This window comes from Prunus mume, linkage group LG3 (genome assembly GCF_029339155.1).
Source record: "Prunus mume cultivar Tortuosa linkage group LG3, ASM2933915v1, whole genome shotgun sequence".
NCBI classification, from domain to species: Eukaryota; Viridiplantae; Streptophyta; class Magnoliopsida; order Rosales; family Rosaceae; genus Prunus; species Prunus mume.
The window spans coordinates 20,014,903-20,038,264 of record NC_142700.1 but is presented as its reverse complement, the minus strand read 5'-3'; the positions used below and the strand labels follow the sequence as shown (position 1 = coordinate 20,038,264).

The 23,362-nt window shown below is 36.5% G+C and overlaps 2 protein-coding genes and 1 pseudogene across 3 annotated transcripts; 1 reads left to right on the top strand and 2 right to left on the bottom strand.

The window, feature by feature from the left end:
* Nucleotides 1-749: 749 nt before the first annotated feature.
* On the bottom strand, nucleotides 750-3,632 carry LOC148919046 (uncharacterized). 2 transcript variants are annotated; one of them, XM_089048533.1, is made up of 10 exons: nucleotides 3,500-3,632; nucleotides 3,198-3,264; nucleotides 2,975-3,094; nucleotides 2,807-2,874; nucleotides 2,196-2,304; nucleotides 2,049-2,117; nucleotides 1,859-1,916; nucleotides 1,360-1,595; nucleotides 1,217-1,268; nucleotides 750-1,105 (listed from the first exon to the last, which is right to left on the bottom strand). In XM_089048533.1, exons 2-10 carry the CDS (start codon nucleotides 3,198-3,200, stop codon nucleotides 1,038-1,040), a joined length of 783 nt encoding a protein of 260 aa, XP_088904659.1. In that variant the 5' UTR covers nucleotides 3,201-3,264; nucleotides 3,500-3,632; the 3' UTR covers nucleotides 750-1,037. The 2 variants fall into 2 exon arrangements, with proteins under 2 accessions (XP_088904659.1, XP_088904660.1); XM_089048534.1 differs by lacking the exon at nucleotides 3,500-3,632 and having other exon boundaries at nucleotides 3,198-3,282.
* A 4,989-nt stretch (nucleotides 3,633-8,621) lies between these two features.
* Nucleotides 8,622-12,378, bottom strand: LOC148919045 (uncharacterized; annotated as a pseudogene).
* Nucleotides 12,379-17,224: 4,846 nt separating this feature from the next.
* On the top strand, nucleotides 17,225-23,114 carry LOC103342752 (L-type lectin-domain containing receptor kinase IX.1-like). Its single transcript, XM_089047688.1, has 2 exons — nucleotides 17,225-18,725; nucleotides 22,564-23,114. Exons 1-2 carry the CDS (start codon nucleotides 17,240-17,242, stop codon nucleotides 23,112-23,114), a joined length of 2,037 nt encoding a protein of 678 aa, XP_088903814.1. The 5' UTR covers nucleotides 17,225-17,239.
* The last annotated feature ends 248 nt before the right edge of the window (nucleotides 23,115-23,362 follow it).

Here is a 23,362-nt window from a genome sequence, read left to right as displayed (position 1 = left end):
AATATGCATAAAACAAAATTAACTTAGAAGTTGAGAAACTAAGAAAGGACAGATGCCAAATAAGGGGGATTAAAGTTCATGGATATTTATTAAATAGAGATACACCATTAAGAGAATTTGGGAGACAACAAGTTTATGTGAAGCAGAAATCAAATTGAATATTACGAAGTCTCTTTCAAATATCTAATCGAACATGTGGTGGGCATCAGCAAAGGGGCAAATTCTAGCCACACCAAAGAATTTTCCGGCTAGGGGAGGTGCAGTGCACCTCCTTGCTCATGTGTTGGTCCGTATGCAAGTAAGATGAATTTTGTTTTCAACCAAACAATCCATGAAAAACAATAGCGGATTAAAGAACTAAAACAAAGGGAAATATTGGTTGAAAGAATATTAATAAAATAAAATATTTATGGGCATATTATTCTTCGACACACACTAATATCTTGGGAGTACCTATGCTAAATTTGGACATTTTGGTCATTACATTGTCACACCTCGATGCATATAGCATGGAGGAGGCTCTTTGGGTCATTAGACGTTTTCCATGGTTGAAATTACTAGTCACGGAAAATTCATGCGGAAGCGCTTGTCATTGTTAGGATTTGGTTTGTGTGCTAGCATTTACCTGGGCCGAAAAACTAAATGCTATGTGACAAAGATCATACATTAATCAGCTTAAATTGTGTTATCTAAATGGAAAATGTTTGCAATCCCTGCTTTTTTTTAGTTTGTTGAACCACACAATACAATTTAGACAAAAACGTCCACTGGAAAATTTTCTTAATGACACTGATCTGGTAATAAATTTGAACAAAGAGTTATTCTGAATTAGCCACAATATGCACTCAACATTCAGGTTCTAGAGACAAAATTGTGTGGCATAAACATTCGATCTCTCAGTTTAAAACCATATATATTTGTGTCAAAAACATTAAGGGTGAGGACATATTGGCTGGCGGTGCATGATGCGACATGGATACCAGATGCAACGCCAGAAGTCCACTCCACAATTCAGTGATGCTCATCGAGTGGCCCTCTTAAACGAGCAGGACTGCATTTACACATCCGTCGTTCTCTGGATTATTTGTCACCTGAGCATATTTCCCTGCATCGATCACAAAGCAAAAGTTAAATTCTCAAACACAAGTCAGAATCTAAAGAATCCACGTTTAAAAGTGTGCATGATAGCAAAACGCTACATAAAGGTTGAACTCACCCCATACAACTTTCCCTGCAGGTGTGACTAGACCAAGTTCACTTACATTCACCTGATATCCACAGAATAGATGAGTAAATAATGAAATACACCGTGGATTGGCTTTATACATGCAATAAATCATCACATAACAAATGAGGTACCTCAATGATGGTTCCCTTGGTCAAGACACCGAGAGAGGTATACATTTGACCATTAGGATTCTTCTTCACACCAATGATCTCAAGGTTAAAAGTGCACTTGAGTTCAGGGTGTGTCACATGAGCTTTGGTGAATCGCAATCCACTGGGCCGGATAAACCTCTCATACTTTGGAGGTTTCCTCGTGAAACCAGGTCCTACAAATGTGGCTTTTGTTACCATCCTCTTCCATTGCTTGGCTACAAAACAGAACCAAGTATATAAGCTGCCAGGAACCAAAACAACAAATTTAATGAAAATACTGGCATCAGTTTTCACATATCCTAAATATTATTTATACAAGCTTACCATGAAAAAATCAAGATAATGAATAACTTCATCTCGTTATGAGGGAAATCTAACTCTCATAAGCCTAATTAATAATCATAAATTTAGGGGAAAAACCAGCCAAGACTCTGGTGGTTGGTATGGGAATATTGAGGAAAAGTTAAAGAATACTTACTCTTGCGTTTTCCAGATCTAAGAATTTTAAACATCTCATCTTCAGCCACAGGCCTTACCTGGAGAAGATATAACTCAGTCAGAAAATTATATCAAGATTAACAAAAGAGAAATGCTATTGCACTGTACCGAAAATTCATTCACACAGAAAAGTAAAGAGGCTAAAGGAAGAATGTGGCAGATGTTCTTACCTTGGGTAGAGGGACTTCCCATTTCCCAGCTTTCTCCTTCCTTTTTTGCTTGATGGTGTTGTTGAGAATCTGTTTCCAGCATAATGTTAGATAAAAAACATGATGAAATATATTTCCATAAAATCAATACTAGCTAGCACATATTACTTTTGCACGTGTTGTGTTGTCACGATCCAGAAGATATGCTGGAACAGCTCCTTCGTGAACATCATCATCCACCTTGCGCCTAGTTGATGACTCCTCATGCATAGCCAACCTGTCGACATTCACAAACAATACTTTTATTTTACATAAATATAATTCACCAGTTGCATGCACACAAATCTAATACACCGAGGTATTGACATACAGGCAAACTACCTATGATAGACATTTAGAAACAATAAAAAGAAGCAAATAAACTTACGTAGAGTCATACAGTTGTAAATGTGAACGTAGCTATGTCTAGGTGTATACGTAGAGTCATACAGTTGTAAATATGAATGTAGCTATGTCAAGGTGTATATGTCACACCAAATTAATAATCATGCCACCAGTGCAATATGAAAAATAAAAGTTAAAAGCATCAATTTAATGCAATTGTAAGTTCTTAGAGATTTATCTTAACAATCTAAGGGAATATGGTTGACTACATGAAAAGCTACTAAGTAAGAAGATATCATTTCTAAGAAACTTAAAGAGTTAATGAGTAGTTTTTCAGAGAATAATCAACAGAACACAATGATAAACTGGAATGAGATCCGCATAATAGAACTCACGTTTTCTTCATGAGAGCCTTTTCTGCATAGCGTTTCTTAGCAAACATCTTACCCTTGATACCCAGAGCCTGTTCCATGACAAACATTCGAAAGAAACAGAATAAGCACAAATTTCACTTCGATTTTTAACTTTTAAGGAAAATAGAAGAAAAGGAGAGAATTGATGACCTTCTGGGCAGTCTCTGAACGCTTGTGGACCAAACGAGCCTCCTTCTTGCGCTTTCGCTCGAAGTGGTCTGGTCGGTACCCATACCGCTTCCTGTGAAGCTCTATGTAATCTCCCTGCGGCTGTATTTCACAAACAACAATAGTATACCATATGAAATCATGTCCTGAACAATATGAAAGCTAGAGAAAAATTAAAACAGACAGAGAGAGATGGAGAACGAACCATGGTTGCAGAGAGTTTGTCGCTCGCGGTTTGTTGTCAAAATTCACGGGGAAGCCTCGGCAAGAATCTATAAAACCATAATCACATAAATAACATAATACAAAATAAAAAAGTGTTAAGAACTATCTAACAGAAACATAATGAACCCCAGTTTGCTTCGTATCTCAGTCAGTGCACCTCATAGTTGCCTAATTCGCTCACCCCCTATGAATTTCGATCTGGATCGAGCGTACCCAATTGCGGTACGGTATCGACCTGGAACGAAAGATTTAACGACTCAGTTCCAGAGGCGAGAACAGTACCTGATAGACGACGTCGCTGCTACAGAACAGTACCTGACCGCCGACAGCAGATGAGCAATCTAGGGCATATGAGGGAGACTACAAGGGGAACGATGATATTGGGTTCGGAGAGGATTTTTTTGGACGAATGGATTCCAAGAGCCCAGCCCAGGCAAAAGGCCCCGGTCTCCCAAAATCAGCTCCAGCGCTGACATCCAGCCCGGGCAAGAGCTGGCAAGGCCCAAGGCAAGATAGCCCGAGCTATTGTCTGAAGGTGCTGACGTCAGTAAAGAAAAAAAAATTTAAAAATCGAAACAATTTCTTAAACATTACCAAAAAATTCAAATTTTTTTTAAAAAAAATACATACCTAGAAAAATTTGATTTATTAATCTCATACATAAAATCTTATGTGAATAGTAATTGTTCTTGAGTTGCCATTGCAATAAGTAGAATAGCACAAAAAAAAAAAATTGATAAGGCATATACTATTTATGTGAACAATAATCATTATTACTTGCTTTTGTCATAGAAAATAAGTGGAAGTGCTCTAAAAGCATGTCCACCCCAAAAGGCTAAGGCTAAGGCAAAGGCAAGGTAAGGGCTATTACTATTCACATGAATAGTGATAGCCTTGCCTTTTTTAGTTCCACCCAAAAAGGCTAGGGCAAGAGCAAGAAAAAAAAAAGAATATGCAACAAAATATAAACAATTTAGAAATGTAAGAAAAAAAATATATGGAAGAAAATATAAACAATTTACAAATGCAAGAAAAAAAAAATTACAATTTACAAATATTGGAAGAAGAAGAGTTTGTATGAGGATTTGGTGTAGAAAGTGAATAAAATTGTTATGTATTTATAGGAAAAACATCCATAATTTTTTGGTATTCGATTTTTTTTTAAAATTTTTTGAATTTTTTGCTCACGACGTCAGTGCCTTTCTGGTCAAGCCAGTCCTGATGTAGTTGTATCATCATCAAGGATCTCCAGGTCCTGATGTAGTTGTATGACGAGGATTAAGGAACTTTAGGTCCTAATCTTGCATAATGGTATTTTAATAAATGAAAGAGTATATCCATCATATGCGTGTGTCATCTAAGTAAATTGAGGTTACACCCTTAAAATTCATTTAAAATCATCTACAACCCTTCCTTTTATTTTTATTTATTTAAAATACGTAATTTTTTCAAATAATACCGATGACTAGGATCCAACTAAGCAGTCACCTAATATAACTCAAAATCTGATTTATTATATTTTTTGCATTCCAAAATTACCCATATTTATAATTTAAAGTGTTATGTGTGAGGTGTACTAAGCCTTGGTTCTTGAATGTATTTTTTTGATTTCCTCCCACCGAATTATCCTGCAATTCAATCCTCTTTATGCATCAGTTTTGATTATGAAGTTAATTTGCATAATGGTATTTTGATAAATGAAAGAGTATACCCATCATATGCAAGTGTTATCTAAGTAAATTGAGGAGAATTGATAAAAAAAATAGCCAAAACTTGATCCTTAATTTCAAAAATGTCAGTTTTTGTAAAATATTTCAAATATAGCAAAAAACTCACTTAAATAGAAAAAATGCCCTCAAATTTAAAACCCGTATAAACCTAAAAAATAAACCTTATTAAATAAAACTTTGGAATATTTTTAACCCACGTTTGTACAGAAGAGCAGAAGTTGAAATATATCATCCTATTTATTAATATTTTAATCAATTTAAATTTAGTTCCAATCCAAGCATCACCAAACATCGGTTAAGTGTTATTCAACTTAAGCCAATTCAAGCCAAGACAATTTATGAGAAGAGTTCATGCCAAGACAATCTTCCGTAACAAACGAGGCTGAAGGGACCAACTTGGCAAATGACTGAAAGACTTGTTGCCGGATCAATTGCCCAAGTCTGTTCAAATGACACCATTATTTTGTCTTCTCTGATGGATCAATCCGCGAAGTGTTCAGTTTCAAAATTTGCAGCCCATCCCACACGTCACATTGCCTTTTAAAAGCCACACAATTTGAGTGACAAAGTCAAAAGAATTTTCCACAGAAAAGAATTGATTTGTAGGCCAAAGAAAAATCAAATCATGATATAAGTTAGTGTTCCCAACATTGTCCAATATAGCATATGGTTTGTCCAATATAGGTCCCTACAATTTTTATTTCCTAGACATATACCTATCAATCTTACTGGTCATTTAAGTTTAAAATTGACTAATATCGCACAAAACATACAAAGGAATAAATTCACAAGCAAATTTAGACCATATCACCAAGCTCCCTCTTGAATATTGGTACACTATTACAATAAATTGAAAATGACCGTAAAGAATTTGGGAGAGAAGAAGAAGAAGAAAAAAAAGCAGAAATACAAGGGTAAGCGTTGAATAGGTCTCATCAAGTCGTCCTCCAACTAGATTTTTCTCGATTCGAATCGGTAAGCAAAGGAGCACTGCTGAAAAAAGCACATTGAAAAATTAAACTCTACAGCCTCTTGTTTGGATGTGGTCACCAAATTCAAGTCAAGTCTAAACAAAAGAGATTGTTATTTATTTAGCAATAGTCAAATAATGAGTGAATTAAATGGCAAGATCTACAATGGTAGCTGGAATGGTGAAAGAAAAATTGCTTATTTGAGTTGAGCTTTTAGAGCATCTCCAGCGCATGGCCCAGCCGGGAAAGGCTGCGAGGGAGCCCGAGGCAGCTCGGCAGGCCCATAGCCCGGTTTGGTGGTGGGTCCCACGAGCCCGACAAAGCCCAAGGGCAAGTCTTGCGGGTTGAAGCCGAGTTGGGTGGCGTGCCACGCCGACGCCAGTAAGGCAAATTTTTACGTTGCGCGTGAATTACACGCGCCAACGGTAAAAAATTTGAGCGTCAAGGCCGCGTACGCCAATGACGCCAACCACGACAAGACTAACGGGTGTGTGCCACGTGGCGTGACGGGACTCTCGGATGGATTTTTTCCAGAATCCGACGGTCCTCGCTTTTTGGCTAAAAATTGCAAAAAAATCAAAAATTCGAATTTTTTTTTAAAAAATACCCAAAAATTCTGTATTTTTTCTCTATAAATACCTAACCATTTTATTTACTTTCCACACTAAAATCTTCCTACAATTTCTTCTCCATCCCATATTTTTTACTCTTTACTCACATTAATCAATTCAATGTCACTTTTTTTTTATTGCATATTCTATTTGTTTGTCTTGCATAATTTTTTTTTTCTTCGTGCACCTTTAATTTGTCTATATTTTCTTGCATAATCAATTTTATTTTTGCATTTCAAAATAGTTTATATTTTCTTGCATAATAATTTTTGTTTCTTGCACTTCCAATTATTTATTTTTAATAGATGGTACAAGCACAAATGTGGTTCGGCGCCATGAGGCAAGGCAAAAAAAGTTTCGTGCATTTCCAATGTTGGGAAATTGTGAAGGATTGTTCGAGATTCAAAATTATTCCCACCGGTCCGCGGTTGTGATGAATGAGACGCCACTCCACGATTCAACATCAACCGATTCTCCATTGGACTCCCCAATGGAAACGGAGTCACCATTTGTGCCACGTCCGCCAAGACCTATTGGGAGAAAGGCGGCAAAGGCCAAGAGAGGGGCCACTTCGACCAATGATTGTGTACAATTATTGGAGCAAATAGCTAAGAGCACCTCACTAAGAATCGAGAGAGACTTGAAAAGAGATGAAATGGACATGGCACGAGAGGAAGCATTTGTTCTCCAACAACAAATGGCACAAGAAAAAGACATAGAGGATAGAGAGATGAAAATCATGGATATGGATACGAGCCATATGTCTCCCGAAACAAAGGCCTATTGGAAGCTACGACGAAGATGTGAGTTTGACTCGTGGCGTCGTTCCCTTTCCGAAATGGTATTTTGTGTCCTAATCGGAGCTCGACGACAAATCTGCAAATTCCCACTACGTCCTTTTTCTAACTCAACCGCGATAAAATCTGCCATTTGTTCTACATCAGACGTGGCACAATTTTAGAGGGTGAAAATCTTATCCGAAAATTTAATTATAAAAGATTATCAAAATTAATGGTTTAAACTATAAAAAAATAGAAAATAAAGTACAATGAATAGTAATTGCCTTAGACTTGACTTTATGGGTGGAACCACAAATGCAAAGGCTGACACTATTCACGTGAATAGTGGCAGCCCTTGCTTGCCCTTGCCTTAAACTTAGCCCTTGTGGGTGGAGATGCTCTTAGCAAAATGGCTGTTGAGTTTCTGGAGTTGGCTGGATGGTTGTTCAGTTTCTAGAGATGAAGAGTTGGTTGAAGTTTGGGAGTTGTAGGAACATACCACAAATATATTTTTTGAAGGAATGCAAGGCCAAGAGTGGCCCACGTCCCTTGGTTGAAAAATGAAATGCTGAAGGCCAGCTTTATGCCTGTTGGAGTGGCTTCGTACAATTCATAATGTAATATATATATATATATATATACATCCTTCATGTTGAGGATTTCTCAAATAATTTTATTTGAGGGACACTCTTTAGGGTACCCTACAATTTTTTTTCCAATGATCAAAACCATTTATTTTTTAGGTCTTCATTCATAGATCATCCTTACAAAAAATTAGACAAATCGAAAACCGTTTCGACATCCAATTGTGTCCTACAAAATCAATGAACACGGTGCTTCAAGAAAGTACTAAAATTTCAATAACTCAATTGAATGGTCAAATGATATCGGATTCAAGTGATTTTTTGTAGAGATGATATTTGAATGTGTATCTACAAAATAGACGGTTTGGATTAGTGAAATACAATCCGGAGTGGGCCCTACAAGGGGTGTCCCTCAAATAAGCTTATTTGAGGGATCCCTCAATAGAAGCTCTCTGTTATATATAATGTCATTTGATTGAAAAGTTGGCGGAATGCCAACTTTATGACATTATATATATTATATTATATATATATATATTGTATTACATATATTATATAATATTATATATATATGAAGCGGCGGATCCAGGAATTTTTCAGCGGAGGTGCAATTTTTAAAAGCTAAGAGCTCAAAAAATAGAAAAAAAAAAGGGACAACTAAACATCCTTATCATTTAAACAATACTAATGTTATTCATAATTAATTAAAAAAATAACATTACAATTAACCTACAATTGTTGCCGACGAGGTTTCATATCATGACGTGAAAACGTCACATTATATTTGCATTACTAATACAAGAAAAAACATATTTCTCAATGTAAACAACCAAGCTATCACTCAACCATTGATTCCCCATTTTGTTACGCAATGGTGTTTTCACAATATTCATAGCTGAAAAAGCTCTCTCAACCGAAGCAGTTGCAACGGGTAAAACTAAAGCTAATGTAAGAAGTAAATACACATAGTTATATATTCTATTCCTTCCTGTATTCACCAATTTTTCTGCCAGATCAGTAATTTCGCTTCAATGATGAAAACTCAGGTGCTGCTCTGCATATCAACAATATAAAGCCCAAGTTGATCTTCAAGCTTCATGAGGTCTCGGTCATTAAATTCTTGGGGTAAAATTTAGCAAAACGAAGTATTTTTTGTTTGTCAAAAGTTGCAAAATTATAAGCCGGACTCAAACATGCCATACAAAGAAGCAATTCAGTATTTACCTCAGTGAAGCGATTATTCAATTCCACTAGTTGCTTATCAATGATAGTAAGAAATAGGTCCACACGATAATAATGGCAGTTTGTGATTTTCTAAGCTTTACGTCTTGATCTCCCTTGTGGTACAAATAAATCATCCATGTTAGGAACGCCAATATCATTTTTGCCACAAAACATTGATACTTGACCAAGCAAATCATCAAAGTCATCATCCCTCACGGATTGTAGCTTTTGCTTACATCTTTGGACCAACATCATCGCATTCACAATATCTTGATCTTTCTTTTGTAATGCCTTCGACAAATCATTTGTGATTCCCGATATAAATCTCATCAAATATAAGTGAAACACAAAGTCAAAAGTTTGTATTTCTTTCAACAACCTATTTTCTTCACCTAAATTATCTTGGTTGACATCATCAACAATCCATTCAAGCACCTTTACCACCGGATGAAACATAGTATTAATACTAAGTAAAGTATCATAATGTGAGTTCCAACGTGTATCACAAGGACGTTTGAGAGTAGTCTCTTGATTTAACCCTCGCCCCGTTTCAAGATCATCAATTTCAAGAGCTTCCATAATATCTTTTTGTTGTTGCTCTCTAAGTGCATCACGACGCTTACACGATGCTCCAATAATATTAACGACACTACTAGCCGTTGTGAAGAAAGTAGCAATGTTTTCATTTCCTTTTGCTACGGCTACAAGAGCTAGTTGTAGTTGATGTGCAAAACAATAGACATAATATGCTTGAGGATATTCTCTCAAAATCTGTGTTTTAAGACCATTGAGCTCACCTCTCATATTACTAGCGCAATCATACCCCTGTCCTCGTAGCCTGGACATGCTCAAATTTGTTGAAGAAATCAACTGCTCAATTGCCTCTTTCAATTTGCTACTAGTCGTATCAGAGACATATTGGACACATACAAACCTTTCAATTACTTGCCCTTTTTTGTTCACATAACGCAACACCACCGCCATTTGCTCTCTTATTGAAACATCACGTGATTCATCTACCAATATAGAAAAGAATGAATCGTCCATATCACTAATAATTGCATCAATGGTTTCAGCGGCACAAGAGTTGACAAGTTCTTTTTGAATGTTAGGAGCAATATACTTGAGATTCCTTGGAGCGTTCTCAAACACAACGGCACGAACTTTCTCATCATGATCGGCAAGAAATTGCAAAAGCTCCACATAATTATCCCTATTGCTAGATATTTCGCTTTCATCATGGTCACGAAAAGGAAGACCTTGTCGCAATAAATATCTAGTGCAATCAAGTGCGGCAATTAATAGAATGCGATAATTACCATGAGCTTGGTCTGTTTGCTTGATCACAATGGTTTCAATGTGTAACAACCCGGTCCTTAATTAATATTTAATTATTAATTTATTCCAATAAAAGATCACTATACCCCTATAATATTTTAATAGTATAAAAGTGGACCTTTTGACCGAGAAAGAATTTGACCATTCCACTTACACCGTTGCGTAGAGCGCAACAAAACGAGTCCGTAGACACGTATTGGGTTCGAATTGGAATTATAACGAAGAAGTTACGGTCAAAATACTTCAAGGCAAAATGGTAATTTGGAAAGTCAGATTTTTAAAACCCTCTCTCCTCTCTCTCCACCGCGACTCGCTTTTCAGCTCCGATAGGGTCTCTCCTCCCAGCCACTGCCACACCCCACCCTCGACCGATCATACCGCCCAAAGGACCGGTCACCTCCACAGCATACCAAATTTACTCTCGCCAAGAACCACCATGCGGTCACGGAATCGACTTGAAACCGACTGCTTTGGGTCCTGGTTTTCATGGCTTCGATCTCTCTCGATGGCTACCAAATTTGACGTGTCGGTATGGATTTCTAGCTATTTTTCATGCTCTAGCTGCTAGTTGAGTAGGATTTCGAAATTTCAAGCATAGATAGCTCGATTTATGAGTTAGGTTTCAGCGGTTTTGAGAGCACATTTCGCCGCCGCCACCTTGGGGTATGTCCAAGAACAAAAGTTGTTCTAAATGGGGTGTTTTACCTAAGTTAGGAGTTTGGGTGGGCGGTTTGGAGATTTTCCGACCGCGAAATTGATCGCCACCCACACGCCGGCCTCCGTGGCGTGCACGTGGCAGATTGGTAGAGACCATGTTCATTCTAGAATGATCCTTGTCGCCACGAGCGCAGAGGGAACGCGCGGACCTCAATTTGGTTAACATTTGAACCCGAACGGATCTCGCATATTGTGTGATTTACGGGTTCAATAGTTTCGAACCGTTGGATCAATTTCAAGTATGTTGATCTAGGTAATTCCAGGATCGTATAGCATTTGACGGATTTTAAAACGGAGTCCTGGATACTCCAGGAATGTCCACCCTAGAGCGAGGTTTATAGTATACAAACCAGATTATAGATCAAGAATGAGGAAAGAACTACGTGTGGCTTGATCCTCAAGAATGGTACGAGGCGCCTACAGCTTATTAGGCGAGCCACGCAGTTAGGGCCTTAGGGTTTGTGTTATTATTTTTGCAGGCATTTTGGTCATTTATGACCCACACCACCATTGTCCGCTTTAAACAGATTCGACCGGATTCCAAAGTGGAATTTGGGTTAGGTCGTTTCATCAACGTGTTGCTTCTGATTCATTAAATTTGTACAATGTTGTGTAGCTTTATTATGAAGACTTCCAACTTGTCCAACATGGTCCCTAAAATTCTCGGGTCCCTTCCTCCAATTTTTAAACCCTTTCTCAATGAAGACATCGCTTCCAGCCTTTACTTGTTTATCAAAATCGCATTTAAAAAGATAACAATGAAGACAAATGCAGCATCTTTCTCTTTACTATACTCCAACCAAACAAATGAATCAAACCATTTCACAAGAAAACGTCGATTACTCTCCCCCATAAGTGTTTGAGGCATATCATTTTGGCTTTTAGGCTGACAAGGACCCCTTTGCAGATAGGCTCTTCGAATTTGTACTCGAAAATTGGAATTATAATAAGTCATTGGAGGTCTAAGTCCAGGGTCTGCAGGAAGATTAGCCAATATTTCATCCAACTCAGTGACCTCCGATCGTTTTGGACTACCCGAATTATTCAAGGGAGGATGTGAAGTAGGCGGATTATTTGAAGGTTGATTTGAACTAGCCGGATTATTTGAAGGAGGGTTTGAACTAGCCGGATTATTTGAAGGAGGATTTGAACTACTCAGATTATTTGAAGGAGGATTTAAACTCTTTCTCTGAAAGTACCGTTCCATAACTGTACAATTAAAACAAAATAAGGGTTTTATATCTATTACTATGACTAATTGACTATAATTTATCAAATAAATAAATAAATAAATATCAAATTATCAATTAAATAAATAAATAAAAATTAATTATACCTCGAATAACGTGTCACGTAGCCCGGTATTCACTCGAGTTTGCTACTGATCTTACTAATACAGAGAGAGCTAAATAACCACACAAAAAAATATATTAAAAAAAGAATAAACAAAATTGGAGTTTGCTCAAAGAAAAAAAAATGCATTCAACTTACTTTGGATTGGCCTACTTAAGAAGGAAAAAAAAACGCAGGATTCTTGTGATGCTCACACACTTTGATGAAATTGGGTGATGTTAAATTGGTCTTTTATAGAGAGAATTCTCAATCCTACTTAATTAAGGAATTCCCAAAACCCAATTAAATAAAGATAACTCTCAATTAAAACCCAATTAAGTAAGGAAACAAAACTATTTGAAAAGCCCACAAAAAAGCCCACGCTCAAGATCGCTCGCTTTTTATTATTTAAAACCCGGTCCAAAACGACGCTGTTTTGGCCAGGCTTGGTTAAAAACATGCGCGCACGCACGCAGCAAGCAGGCATCGCAGTAGTCTCTTGCACATTTCATCGAACACCTTATGTGCGTTGTCGGTCCGAGGTGCAACTCCAGACCTCTAATGGTGATTTCCGCACGAGGTACAGGTGCACGTCATTGCGCCTGCATAGATCCACCAGTGTATATATGTGTGATAGGCCAATTTTGACTTGGCTGGGAGAGTGAAGGAGGAGTTGGCTGGAGCTTTGGCAGCTGATCTTAGAGTAGGCTGATCTTGTGTTGGCTAGATGGAATGGAAGTGTTGGCTGATTTGGAATCAATAGAAGTTTTAGTGCGAGTGAAGTTGGGCTCTGTGTGGTTGAGGCTTTATTTTATTATTTTTGTTTATTAGGTTGTTCAAATGGGTTTTATTATTATTATCATTATAATTGGTAAGGCCAAACAATGGCTTTACGGGTAAACTTAGGCCACATGCCTTTGTGCTTCGAATTCTCTTTATGCCTATATGCAAGTCATGGCCTTATGGCCTGGGATTCTCAATGGCCATTGAGTGGCCTATTTGATAAATATATTACATTTTAAGACACCTTGATAATGCATGTAGATTCATTGAATTTCCAGCCACTCCAACATCATGGGAGTATTTCCTCAAGATTAGAAGTCTGTCTCACCAGATCTCAAGACAAGTCTCGAAGGTTCAAGCCCAGCCCACAAAAGTGGGCCTGACACTTTTGGATGTTTTCATGCACGTGACGAGATTCATACAAGGAAAGCAATCAAAGAGAATGATGTCAATCTGGAATGATCCTAAGGAGGAGGGAATCAATTGATCAAATTTGCGATCTGATGATCTTATTCGAATCAATTCCAAGAATCTAGGAAGCCACACAAGGAAAGATTTTGAACGAAGTTGACCTTTGACCATTTAATGGCCAGCCCATGGGCTGACGAATGCCCCTATATAAACTACATCAGACAAAGCGCAAAGGACCCCCGACATCAGACACAAAAACCTACTTTTTGTCTTTCAATTTTCTATCCCTAGAGTAGGTCTTTTATTTCCCAAGCAAGTAGACTAGATAAGTTCTTCACTTTCGTTAGTGTAAGTTTAATTTCTTGTATTTTCCATTACGTTGTTTTAAGATTCAACTTTATCGCTTTATTGTTAATTGTTATCGAATTTGCTTTAAGTTTAATTTAATTTCAAATTGCTTTATTTTATTTCCTTTATCATTTATATCGTTCTTATTTCGTTCTTCGCTTACTTTAAGTTTATTTATCGCTTTGATTACTTTATCGCACTTCAATTCTCGTCTTTAATTTTAAACGCATATTTTTAATTTAATTCGCATCACTATCATTGAAAATCTCATAAATACTAAACTACTTATACGAAACCTAACCATCCTCGATTATGAGGAAGTGAAAGAACCTAGGCCAAGAGGAGGTTCCTTGCTTGGTCGATCAATCGGCTGGTTAGAAGTCGAAGCGCGAACAGAACAATCCGACCTTTTCCATTCAAGCCAGTCAGTGGCTTGGTGGTAGCACGCCTACACAATCTACAAGAAGAAGGACCAAGAACTCCTTCACTCGGCCTACCCGGCCGAAAAGAGGGAAACACCTCTGCTCTATATTAGATCACAATTTGATCGGGAAGCTTTCCCCCAAAAAAAAAAAAAAAAAATTAGAAATGGTTTTCCTTCTTCTTCTTTTATTTCAGTTAGCCCTTTGTGTGACATCTTTAGACTTCAATTTCTCCACCATCCCAAATGGAATATTGGATTATTTTTAAAGTAAATTGAGGTTACACCCATAAAATTCATTTAAAATCATCTAGAGCCCTTCCTTTATTTTTCTATTTAAAATACGCAATTTTTTCAAATAATATCCGATGACTAGGATTCAACTAAGCACTTACCTAATATAACTTAAAATATGATTTATTATATTTTTCGCATTCCAAAATTTCCCATATTTATAATTTAACGTGTTATGTGGGAGGTGTATTAAGCCTTGGTTCCTGGATTTATTGTTTTGATTTCCTCCCACCGAATTATCCAGCAATTCAATCCTCTTTTTTTTTTTTTGAGAAATTCTAGGATTGCATTCATAATTCAGCCAAAAAAGCCATTAGCCACAAGGGGCCAAAACAAACTAACCACAAAGGGTGATTACAATAATGGAGCGGTCGAACAACAAAATTAAGACAATCTAGTGCGCCTCCACTAACGATCACGCAGGATCGAATAAACTCTAGCATAGACATCCCAACTAAGATTGCAAACTCAGAATAATCAAAAATAGACAAAGCTTGAAAAAACCAAGCCATAACAATACAAATAAAACTCTCACAAAGGAGAGATAAAAAGCTCTCACAAAGGAGAGGTGAAAAGCTCTCACAAAAGGAGAGATGAAAACTCACAGAGAAACTACAGAGTCTTTGTGACTTATTCCGAACATAAAGAAACCGCAAAAAAGATGGTGGTAGAGATCCGACGTCAAAACGCAGGTAGAGATCCAACGCTGAGACGCAATCGCCTATGATGGTTGGAGGAAAATCAGAACAAATCACAATCGCCTATGAGAGAAAACCATTTGTCTCTGGAGAAGAGAGGGAGGAAGAGAAAGAGGGGAGAGGAGAGGAAGAACAAGGGCCTCCTCCCCCCTCAAAGTGAAAACGGCTCTAGGAGGGTTTTTTGGGAGAGATGGTTTTTTTTCTCTGCTAGAGCAATTCAATCCTCTTTATGCATCAGTTTTGATTATGAATTTAATTTGCATAATGGTATTTTGATAAATGAAAGAGTATATCCATCATATGTGAGTGTCATCTATGTAAATTGAGGTTACACCCATAAAATTCATTTAAAATCATGTACAGCCCTTCCTTCTATTTTTTAATTTAGAATACGCAATTTTTTCAAATAATACCCGAATGACTAGGATCCAACTAAGCAGTCACCTAATATAACTCAAAATCTGATTTATTATATTTTTTGCATTCCAAAATTACCCATATTTATAATTTAAAGTGTTATGTGTGAGGTGTATTAAGCCTTGGTTCTTGAATGTATTTTTTTGATTTCCTCCCACCAAATTATCCTGCAATTCAATCCTCTTTATGCATCAGTTTTGATTATGAATTTAATTTGCATAATGGTATTTTGATAAATGAAAGAGTATACCCATCATATGCAAGTGTCATATAAGTAAATTGAGGAGAATTGATAAAAAATGGCCAAAACTTGATCCTTAATTTCAAAAATGTCAGTTTTTGTAAAATATTTCAAATATAGCAAAAAACTCACTTAAATAGAAACAAATGCCCTCAAATTTAAAACCCGTATAAACCTAAAAAATAAACCTTATTAAATAAAACTTTGGAATATTTTTAACCCACGTTTGTACAGAAGAGCAGAAGTTGAAATATATCATCCTATTTATTGATATTTTAATCAATTTAAATTTAGTCCCAATCCAAGCATCACCAAACATCGGTTAAGTGTTATTCAACTTAAGCCAATTCAAGCCAAGACAATTTATGAGAAGAGTTCATGCCAAGACAATCTTCCGTAACAAACGAGGCTGAAGGGACCAACTTGGCAAATGACTGAAAGACTTGTTGCCGGATCAATTGCCCAAGTCTGTTCGAATGACACCATTATTTTGTCTTCTCTGAGGGATCAATCCTCGGAGTGTTCAGTTTCAAAATTTGCAGCCCATCCCACACGTCACATTGCCTTTTAAAAGCCACACAATTTGAGTGACAAAGTCAAAAGAATTTTCCACAGAAAAGAATTGATTTGTAGGCCAAAGAAAAATCAAATCATGATATAAGTCAGTGTTCCCAACATTGTCCAATATAGTATATGGTTTGTCCAATATAGGTCCCTACAATTTTTATTTCCTAGACATATACCTATCAATCTTACTGGTCATTTAAGTTTAAAATTGACTAATACCGCACAAAACATACAAAGCAATAAATTCACAAGCAAATTTAGACCATATCACCAAGCTCCCTCTTGAATATTGGTGCACTATTATAATAAATTGAAAATGACCGTAAAGAATTTGAGAGAGAAGAAGAAGAAGAAAAAGAAGCCGTAATACAAGGGTAAGCGTCGAATAGGTCTCATCAAGTCGTCCTCCAACTAGATTTTTCTTGATTGGAATCGGTAAGCAAAGGAGCACTGCTGACCAAAGCACATTGAAAAATTAAACTCTACAGCCTCTGCTCTATATTACATCACAATTTGATCTGCAAGCTTACCTAGAAAAATAAAAAATCAAATTAGAATGGTTTTCCTTCTTCTGCTTTTGTTTCAGTTAGCCCCTTGTGTGACATCATTAGACTTCAGTTTCTCCACCTTCCGAAGTGGAAAAAACACCGTATCTCTGGAGGGAGATGCTCGCATCGATGGAGAATTCCTCCTACTCACCAAAAGTGCTGTTGACGACGTGAAGGAACAAAGCGTGGGCCGAGCCACCTACAGTCAACCCTTCCTCCTCCGCGACAACGCCGCAGGAAAGCTTGCAGACTTGACCACAAATTTCACATTCGTCATCGACTCCCAAGGCAAAACGCCATATGCTGATGGACTGGTGTTCTTCATAGCGCCAAACGGGTCCTTACTCAACAGCACATTAGGCAGAGGAGGCAGTCTAGGCCTTGCTGTGGAAAACCCGCAAAACAACACATCAAAAAGTCAGTACCCCTTTGTAGCAGTAGAGTTTGACATCTATCAGGATGAAGTCACCTCTATCGAAGATCCCATGGCAGATCATGTCGGGATTGACAGCAGTACTCTCAAGTCTCAGATGACCACAGCTTGGAATGGGAGTATTGCAGAGGGTCGCGTGAACAGTGCTGGCATTAGTTACAATTCTACAACAAATGGTATTCATGTGGTTTTCACTAGTTATGTGGGTGGTGTCCAAATGATGAGGTATCTTGATTGCGAGGTTCCTCTGGATAATATTTTGCAAGGTTGGGTGATTGTTGGGTTCTCTGCTGCAACAGATGCTAATACCGCTCTGCACAAGATCAACTCATGGAGCTTCCATTCAACTCAACTGTTTGATGAAAAACCAAAGAACACCACACAAAAGTCTGGAAATGGCATCAATATTAGACTAGTGCTTGAGTTGGGTATTGGTGGACTTGTCTTGGGTGGTGGGTTGGGTTTGGTTTGGTTCATCTGTTGGAAGAAGAGAGGGGAAAGTAGCGATGAAGATGTTACAGTGATTGATGAGGAATTCGAAAAGGGTACAGGGCCCAAAAAGTTCTCGTACAGAAAATTGGCTCAATCAACGAGCAATTTTCATGAGGGACAGAAGCTTGGAGAGGGAGGATTTGGTGGAGTTTACAGAGGCTACATAAAAGACCTGAACTTAAATGTCGCGGTGAAGAGGATATCAAGTGGGTCGAGACAGGGGTTGAAGGAGTATGCAGCTGAAGTAAGGATCATTAGTCGACTTAGACATCGGAATCTTGTGCAACTGATTGGTTGGTGCCACGAAAGAAAACAACTCCTACTTGTTTATGAGTTCATGTCCAACGGCAGCTTAGATGCCCATTTGTTCAAAGCCAAGAGCTTGTTAGCTTGGGACGCAAGATACAGAATTGCTCAAGGCTTGGCATCCGGGTTGTTCTATCTCCATGAGGAATGGGAACAATGTGTGCTGCACAGGGATGTCAAATCCAGCAATATCATGTTAGATTCAAATTTCAACCCAAAACTTGGGGACTTTGGATTAGCTCGACTTGTGGACTACGGAAAACAATCACTACTACAAAAATCGAAATAGACGACGGGAAACCACCGTCGTGTAAAAGGTTTTCGCCCGGTCGTGAAATCGATTGCCGTCTATTTGAGTTTCAAACTACGACGGCTTTTCACCGTCGTTGTTTATCAGTAAAGATGACGGTTTTTAAAGAAAATCGTCATTGTTTAGAGGTAAAGATCGTTAATTATAGGAGGAAAGACGACTGTTTTTAATAAAACCGTCGTGTATTGTATGTAAAGATGACGCATTTTTTATGAAAACCGTCGTGGATTGTTTATAAAGACGTCATCTTTACATACAATAGACGACCTTTTTTTATAAAAAGCGTCATCTTTACATACAATAGACGACGCTTTTTATAAAAAGCGTCATCTTTACGCATAATAGACGACGGTTTTTTATAAAAAGCGTCCATCTTTACGCATAATAGACGACGGTTTTTTATAAAAGCGCCATCTTTACGCATAATAGATTTACGGTTTTTTTATAAAAAACGCTATCTTTACGCATAATAGACCGCTTTTTTATAAAAAGCGTCATCTTTACGTATAATAGACGACGGTTTTATAAAAAGCGTCATCTTTACATACAATAGACGACGGTTTTTATAAAAAGCGTCCTCTTTACATACAATAGACGACGGTTTTTATAAAAAAGCGTCATCTTTACGCATACAATAATGCTTTTTGATTTCCTATGATGCTATACAACGATTTTAACTAGAAAACCAACCATAATGCTTTATCAAAAAACTTGAAGATTCAATAGTTATTACATAGTTAACCAATCTTTATTCTACAACAAACATAATTCCTAACAAGACCTACGTACTCCTAATCCAAGCATTCCTCATCCAAACATACAAATGATGCACAACTGAAGTCTCCTCCATCATCCCTGTAAATAAATCAAAATGACAAAGAGAGAAAAAAAAGAAGCTAAGATTATAAACATAAAAAATTAGGTGGAAGAGAAATTTTACCATTGGTCCATATTTCCATAGAAAACTTGTAAAATGAGCATAAAAAAGACCATCGAGAACCTGCAAATTTTCAACAACAAAAAAACATACGACTCACATAGAAAACATGCAAAAGAAAAAGTTATAAATCTGCAAGCTTCCTCCTCATCTCCTGATAACCAAATCAGAAAATCTAAAAAGAAACCAGAAAAAAATATGTAAACAAATCAAACAAATCAAGAGAGACAAAATCTGAAATTAGGGATACAAAGAACATACCAAAAACGCAAAGAGACTAATCCAGAATTCACTAGCAAGATATAGCAGGGTATTAAGAGATTAGGTGACTTTCAAATCAAACCTTTCAACCAGCTTTGATTCTCAAATACAGAACATCCCTCTACATCTTATGGATTTGCTAAGACCTCAATCTCTCAACTCCTTCATTGATATCGATCTTTTGATGATTTTGTAGAGAGTTTCATGAGGGTGTTTTAGAGAGTGCAGGAGGGTTTCAAGGAGGGAGAGATAAGGTTTTCAGAGACGGGGGAAAATCTGAAAATTTGACAAGCGCGAATTCACTTAAGTAGACTTTTTTTAGCGTGTTTTAAAAGACGACGCTTGTTAATGAGAGATAAGATTTTCAAAGACGGGTGAAAATTTGAAAATTTATCGAGCGCGAATTCACTTAAGCGGCCATTTTTTAGCGTGTTTTAAAAGACGACGCTTTTTAAAAAAAAAAATTTGTCATCTTTTACATATAATATACGACGGTTTTTTTATAAAAAGCGTCATCTTTACATATAATAGACGACGGTTTTTATAAAAAGCGTCATCTTTACATACAATAGACGACGGTTTTTTATAAAAAGCGCCATCTTTACGCATAATAGGCGGCGATTTTTATAAAAGCGCTATCTTTACGCATAATAGATTTTATAAAAGCGTCCATCTTTACATACAATAGACGTTTTTTTCCACTACACTCCTTGACCCTATATGAATACAATGACTGAATTTGATCTTCAATTTAAAATATTTACACTAGTGGATACCACAAAATCTTATGTTATATTTAACGAAAATATAAATAAACTCTTAATTGTTAGTGAATATTTTTTTATGGCATACGCATTTTAAGAAACTAGTTTCAACGATCCAACCATCAAACTTGTTTGTTTATACTTCGAGATCATCTACACCAAAAATTAAAAAATAAACATTCAGAGATAAAGTAACAGGCAAAAAATTTCGATGGTTATAAATGAAAAATCATGATTTAACGGTTATTTTAACTCCGATTTTGATGATTTTTTACCGCTACACTCCTTGACCCTATATGAATACAATGACTGAATTTGATCTTCAATTTAAAATATTTACACTAGTGGATACCACAAAATCTTATGTTATATTTAACGAAAGTATAAATAAACTCTTAATTGTTAGTGAATATATTGTTTTGATGACATACACATTCTAAGAAACTAGTTTCAACGATCCAACCGTCAAACTTGTTTGTTTATACTTTGAGATCATCTACGCCAAAAATCGAAAAAAATAAACATCTCAGTAGATAAAGTAACGGGACAAAAAATTTCGACGGTTATAAATGAACAATCATGATTTAACGGTTATTATAACAAACCATCATCTTTACATATAATAGACGACCATTTTTTATAAAAAGCGTCATCTTTATATATAATAGACGACCCTTTTTTTTAAAAAATCGTCATCTTTACATATAATAGATGACGGTTTTTATAAAAAGCGTCATCTTTACATATAATAGACGACGGTTTTTTTATAAAAAGCGTCATCTTTACATATAGTAGACGACGGTTTTTTCAATTTTTATAAAAAGCGTCATCTTTACATATAATAGACGACGGTTTTTTTTATAAAAAGCGTCATCTTTACATATAATAGACGACGGTTTTATAAAATTGTCATCTTTACACATAATAGATGACGGTTTTTTAAAAAATTATCATCTTTACACATAATAGACGACGGTTTTTATAAAAATCGTCATCTTTACATATAATAGACGACGGTTTTTAATAAAAATCGTCATCTTTACATATAATAGACGACGGTTTTATAAAATCGTCATCTTTACATATAATAGATTACGGTTTTTATAAAAATTATCATCTTTACACATAATAGACGCACGGTTTTTATAAAAATCGCATCTTTACATATAATAGACGACGTTTTTATATATATAAAAAGCGTCATCTTTACATATAGTATGACGTATGATAACAAAATCAAAGAAATAAATTGATAAAAAAAATTCGTATTAAGACGACGGTTTAAATATAAGGTATGACGTATAAAGGGAATAAATACGACGTTAAATTTTATAATACGTCGTTAAATGAAAAACAAACGTGGTGAGATTTAAAGATACCGTCGTGAACTATACAAGAAAGACGTCAATATATTTTTATTTTCCGTCGTTGTACATTAATTTAATACGGCGATATTTTGTATTTTACCGCCGTGGATTTATTTGTAATTATATGGCGCCTTATACGAAAACTTGGTCGTGTTATTTTTTGTGTAAAAACGGCGGCTTTTTTTGAAATCGTCGTCTTTACTTTCTACGTCGGTCGATTCATAACTTCTGCCGTTCTTTATTTGCTTTGATTTTACACGCGAAATCTCGCTTCAAATAGACGTCGGTTTTTTAATTAGGTACGTCGTTGTTTATGAACAACCATTTAAATCTTCATTTTTTAGGTGTCTAAGGTGTTATTACACGACGGTTTTATAGAACCGTCGTCTTTTAAAAAACGACGACGGTTTTCACTTAGATCTGCTTTTTTTCTTGTCGTCTTTGTCACTTTTTGTAGTAGTGAATCAGAAACTACTGTTCTTGCTGGAACCATGGGCTACATGGCTCCCGAATATATGACCACCGGAAAGGCTAGCAAGGAAACAGATGTTTACAGTTATGGAGTTGTTGCTTTGGAGATAGCTTGTGGGAGAAAACCCAATGATCTCGAGTTCAGGAGCCATCAAATCACTATGGTGGAGTGGGTTTGGGATCTTTATGGTGAAGGGAGAGTCATTGAAGCAGCTGACCCAAAACTCTCTGGAGATTTTGAGAAGAGGCAAATGGAGTGCTTGTTGATTGTTGGGTTGTGGTGTGCTCATCCAGACTACAAGATCAGACCTTCGATACAACAAACAATTCAAGTGCTTAACTTCGAAGTTCCATTGCCTATTCTCCCGTCAAAGATGCCGGTGGCTAGCTACTCTTCTCTTCCGCTATCATTTTCAATCTTGTCTGTTAGTACTGATTTAGAAGGAGGTCCAGGTCATGGCTGCAACACCAATTCCTCACAGTTCGCCACATCTTCTGCATCAAATTCTACTCCATCAGCATCATGTTTGTACTCAAAATAAATTTAGTTTAAATTGTTGTTTTATAATAATGTACAAACTTTTTTGTAATTTAATTTTATATTTCAATAGTACATACGGTTGGGTAGGCTAGAAGATGTTCATGCTGGCCTGTCCTCACTTACTTAGGATTATGGTTACTTACTCATTTTTCTTGTTCTATTAAAATTGAGATTTATTTCCTATTGTAATTTATATTTATTTTCTATTATAATTTGGATTTATTTCCTATTTTCTTTAAGGTTGTACTT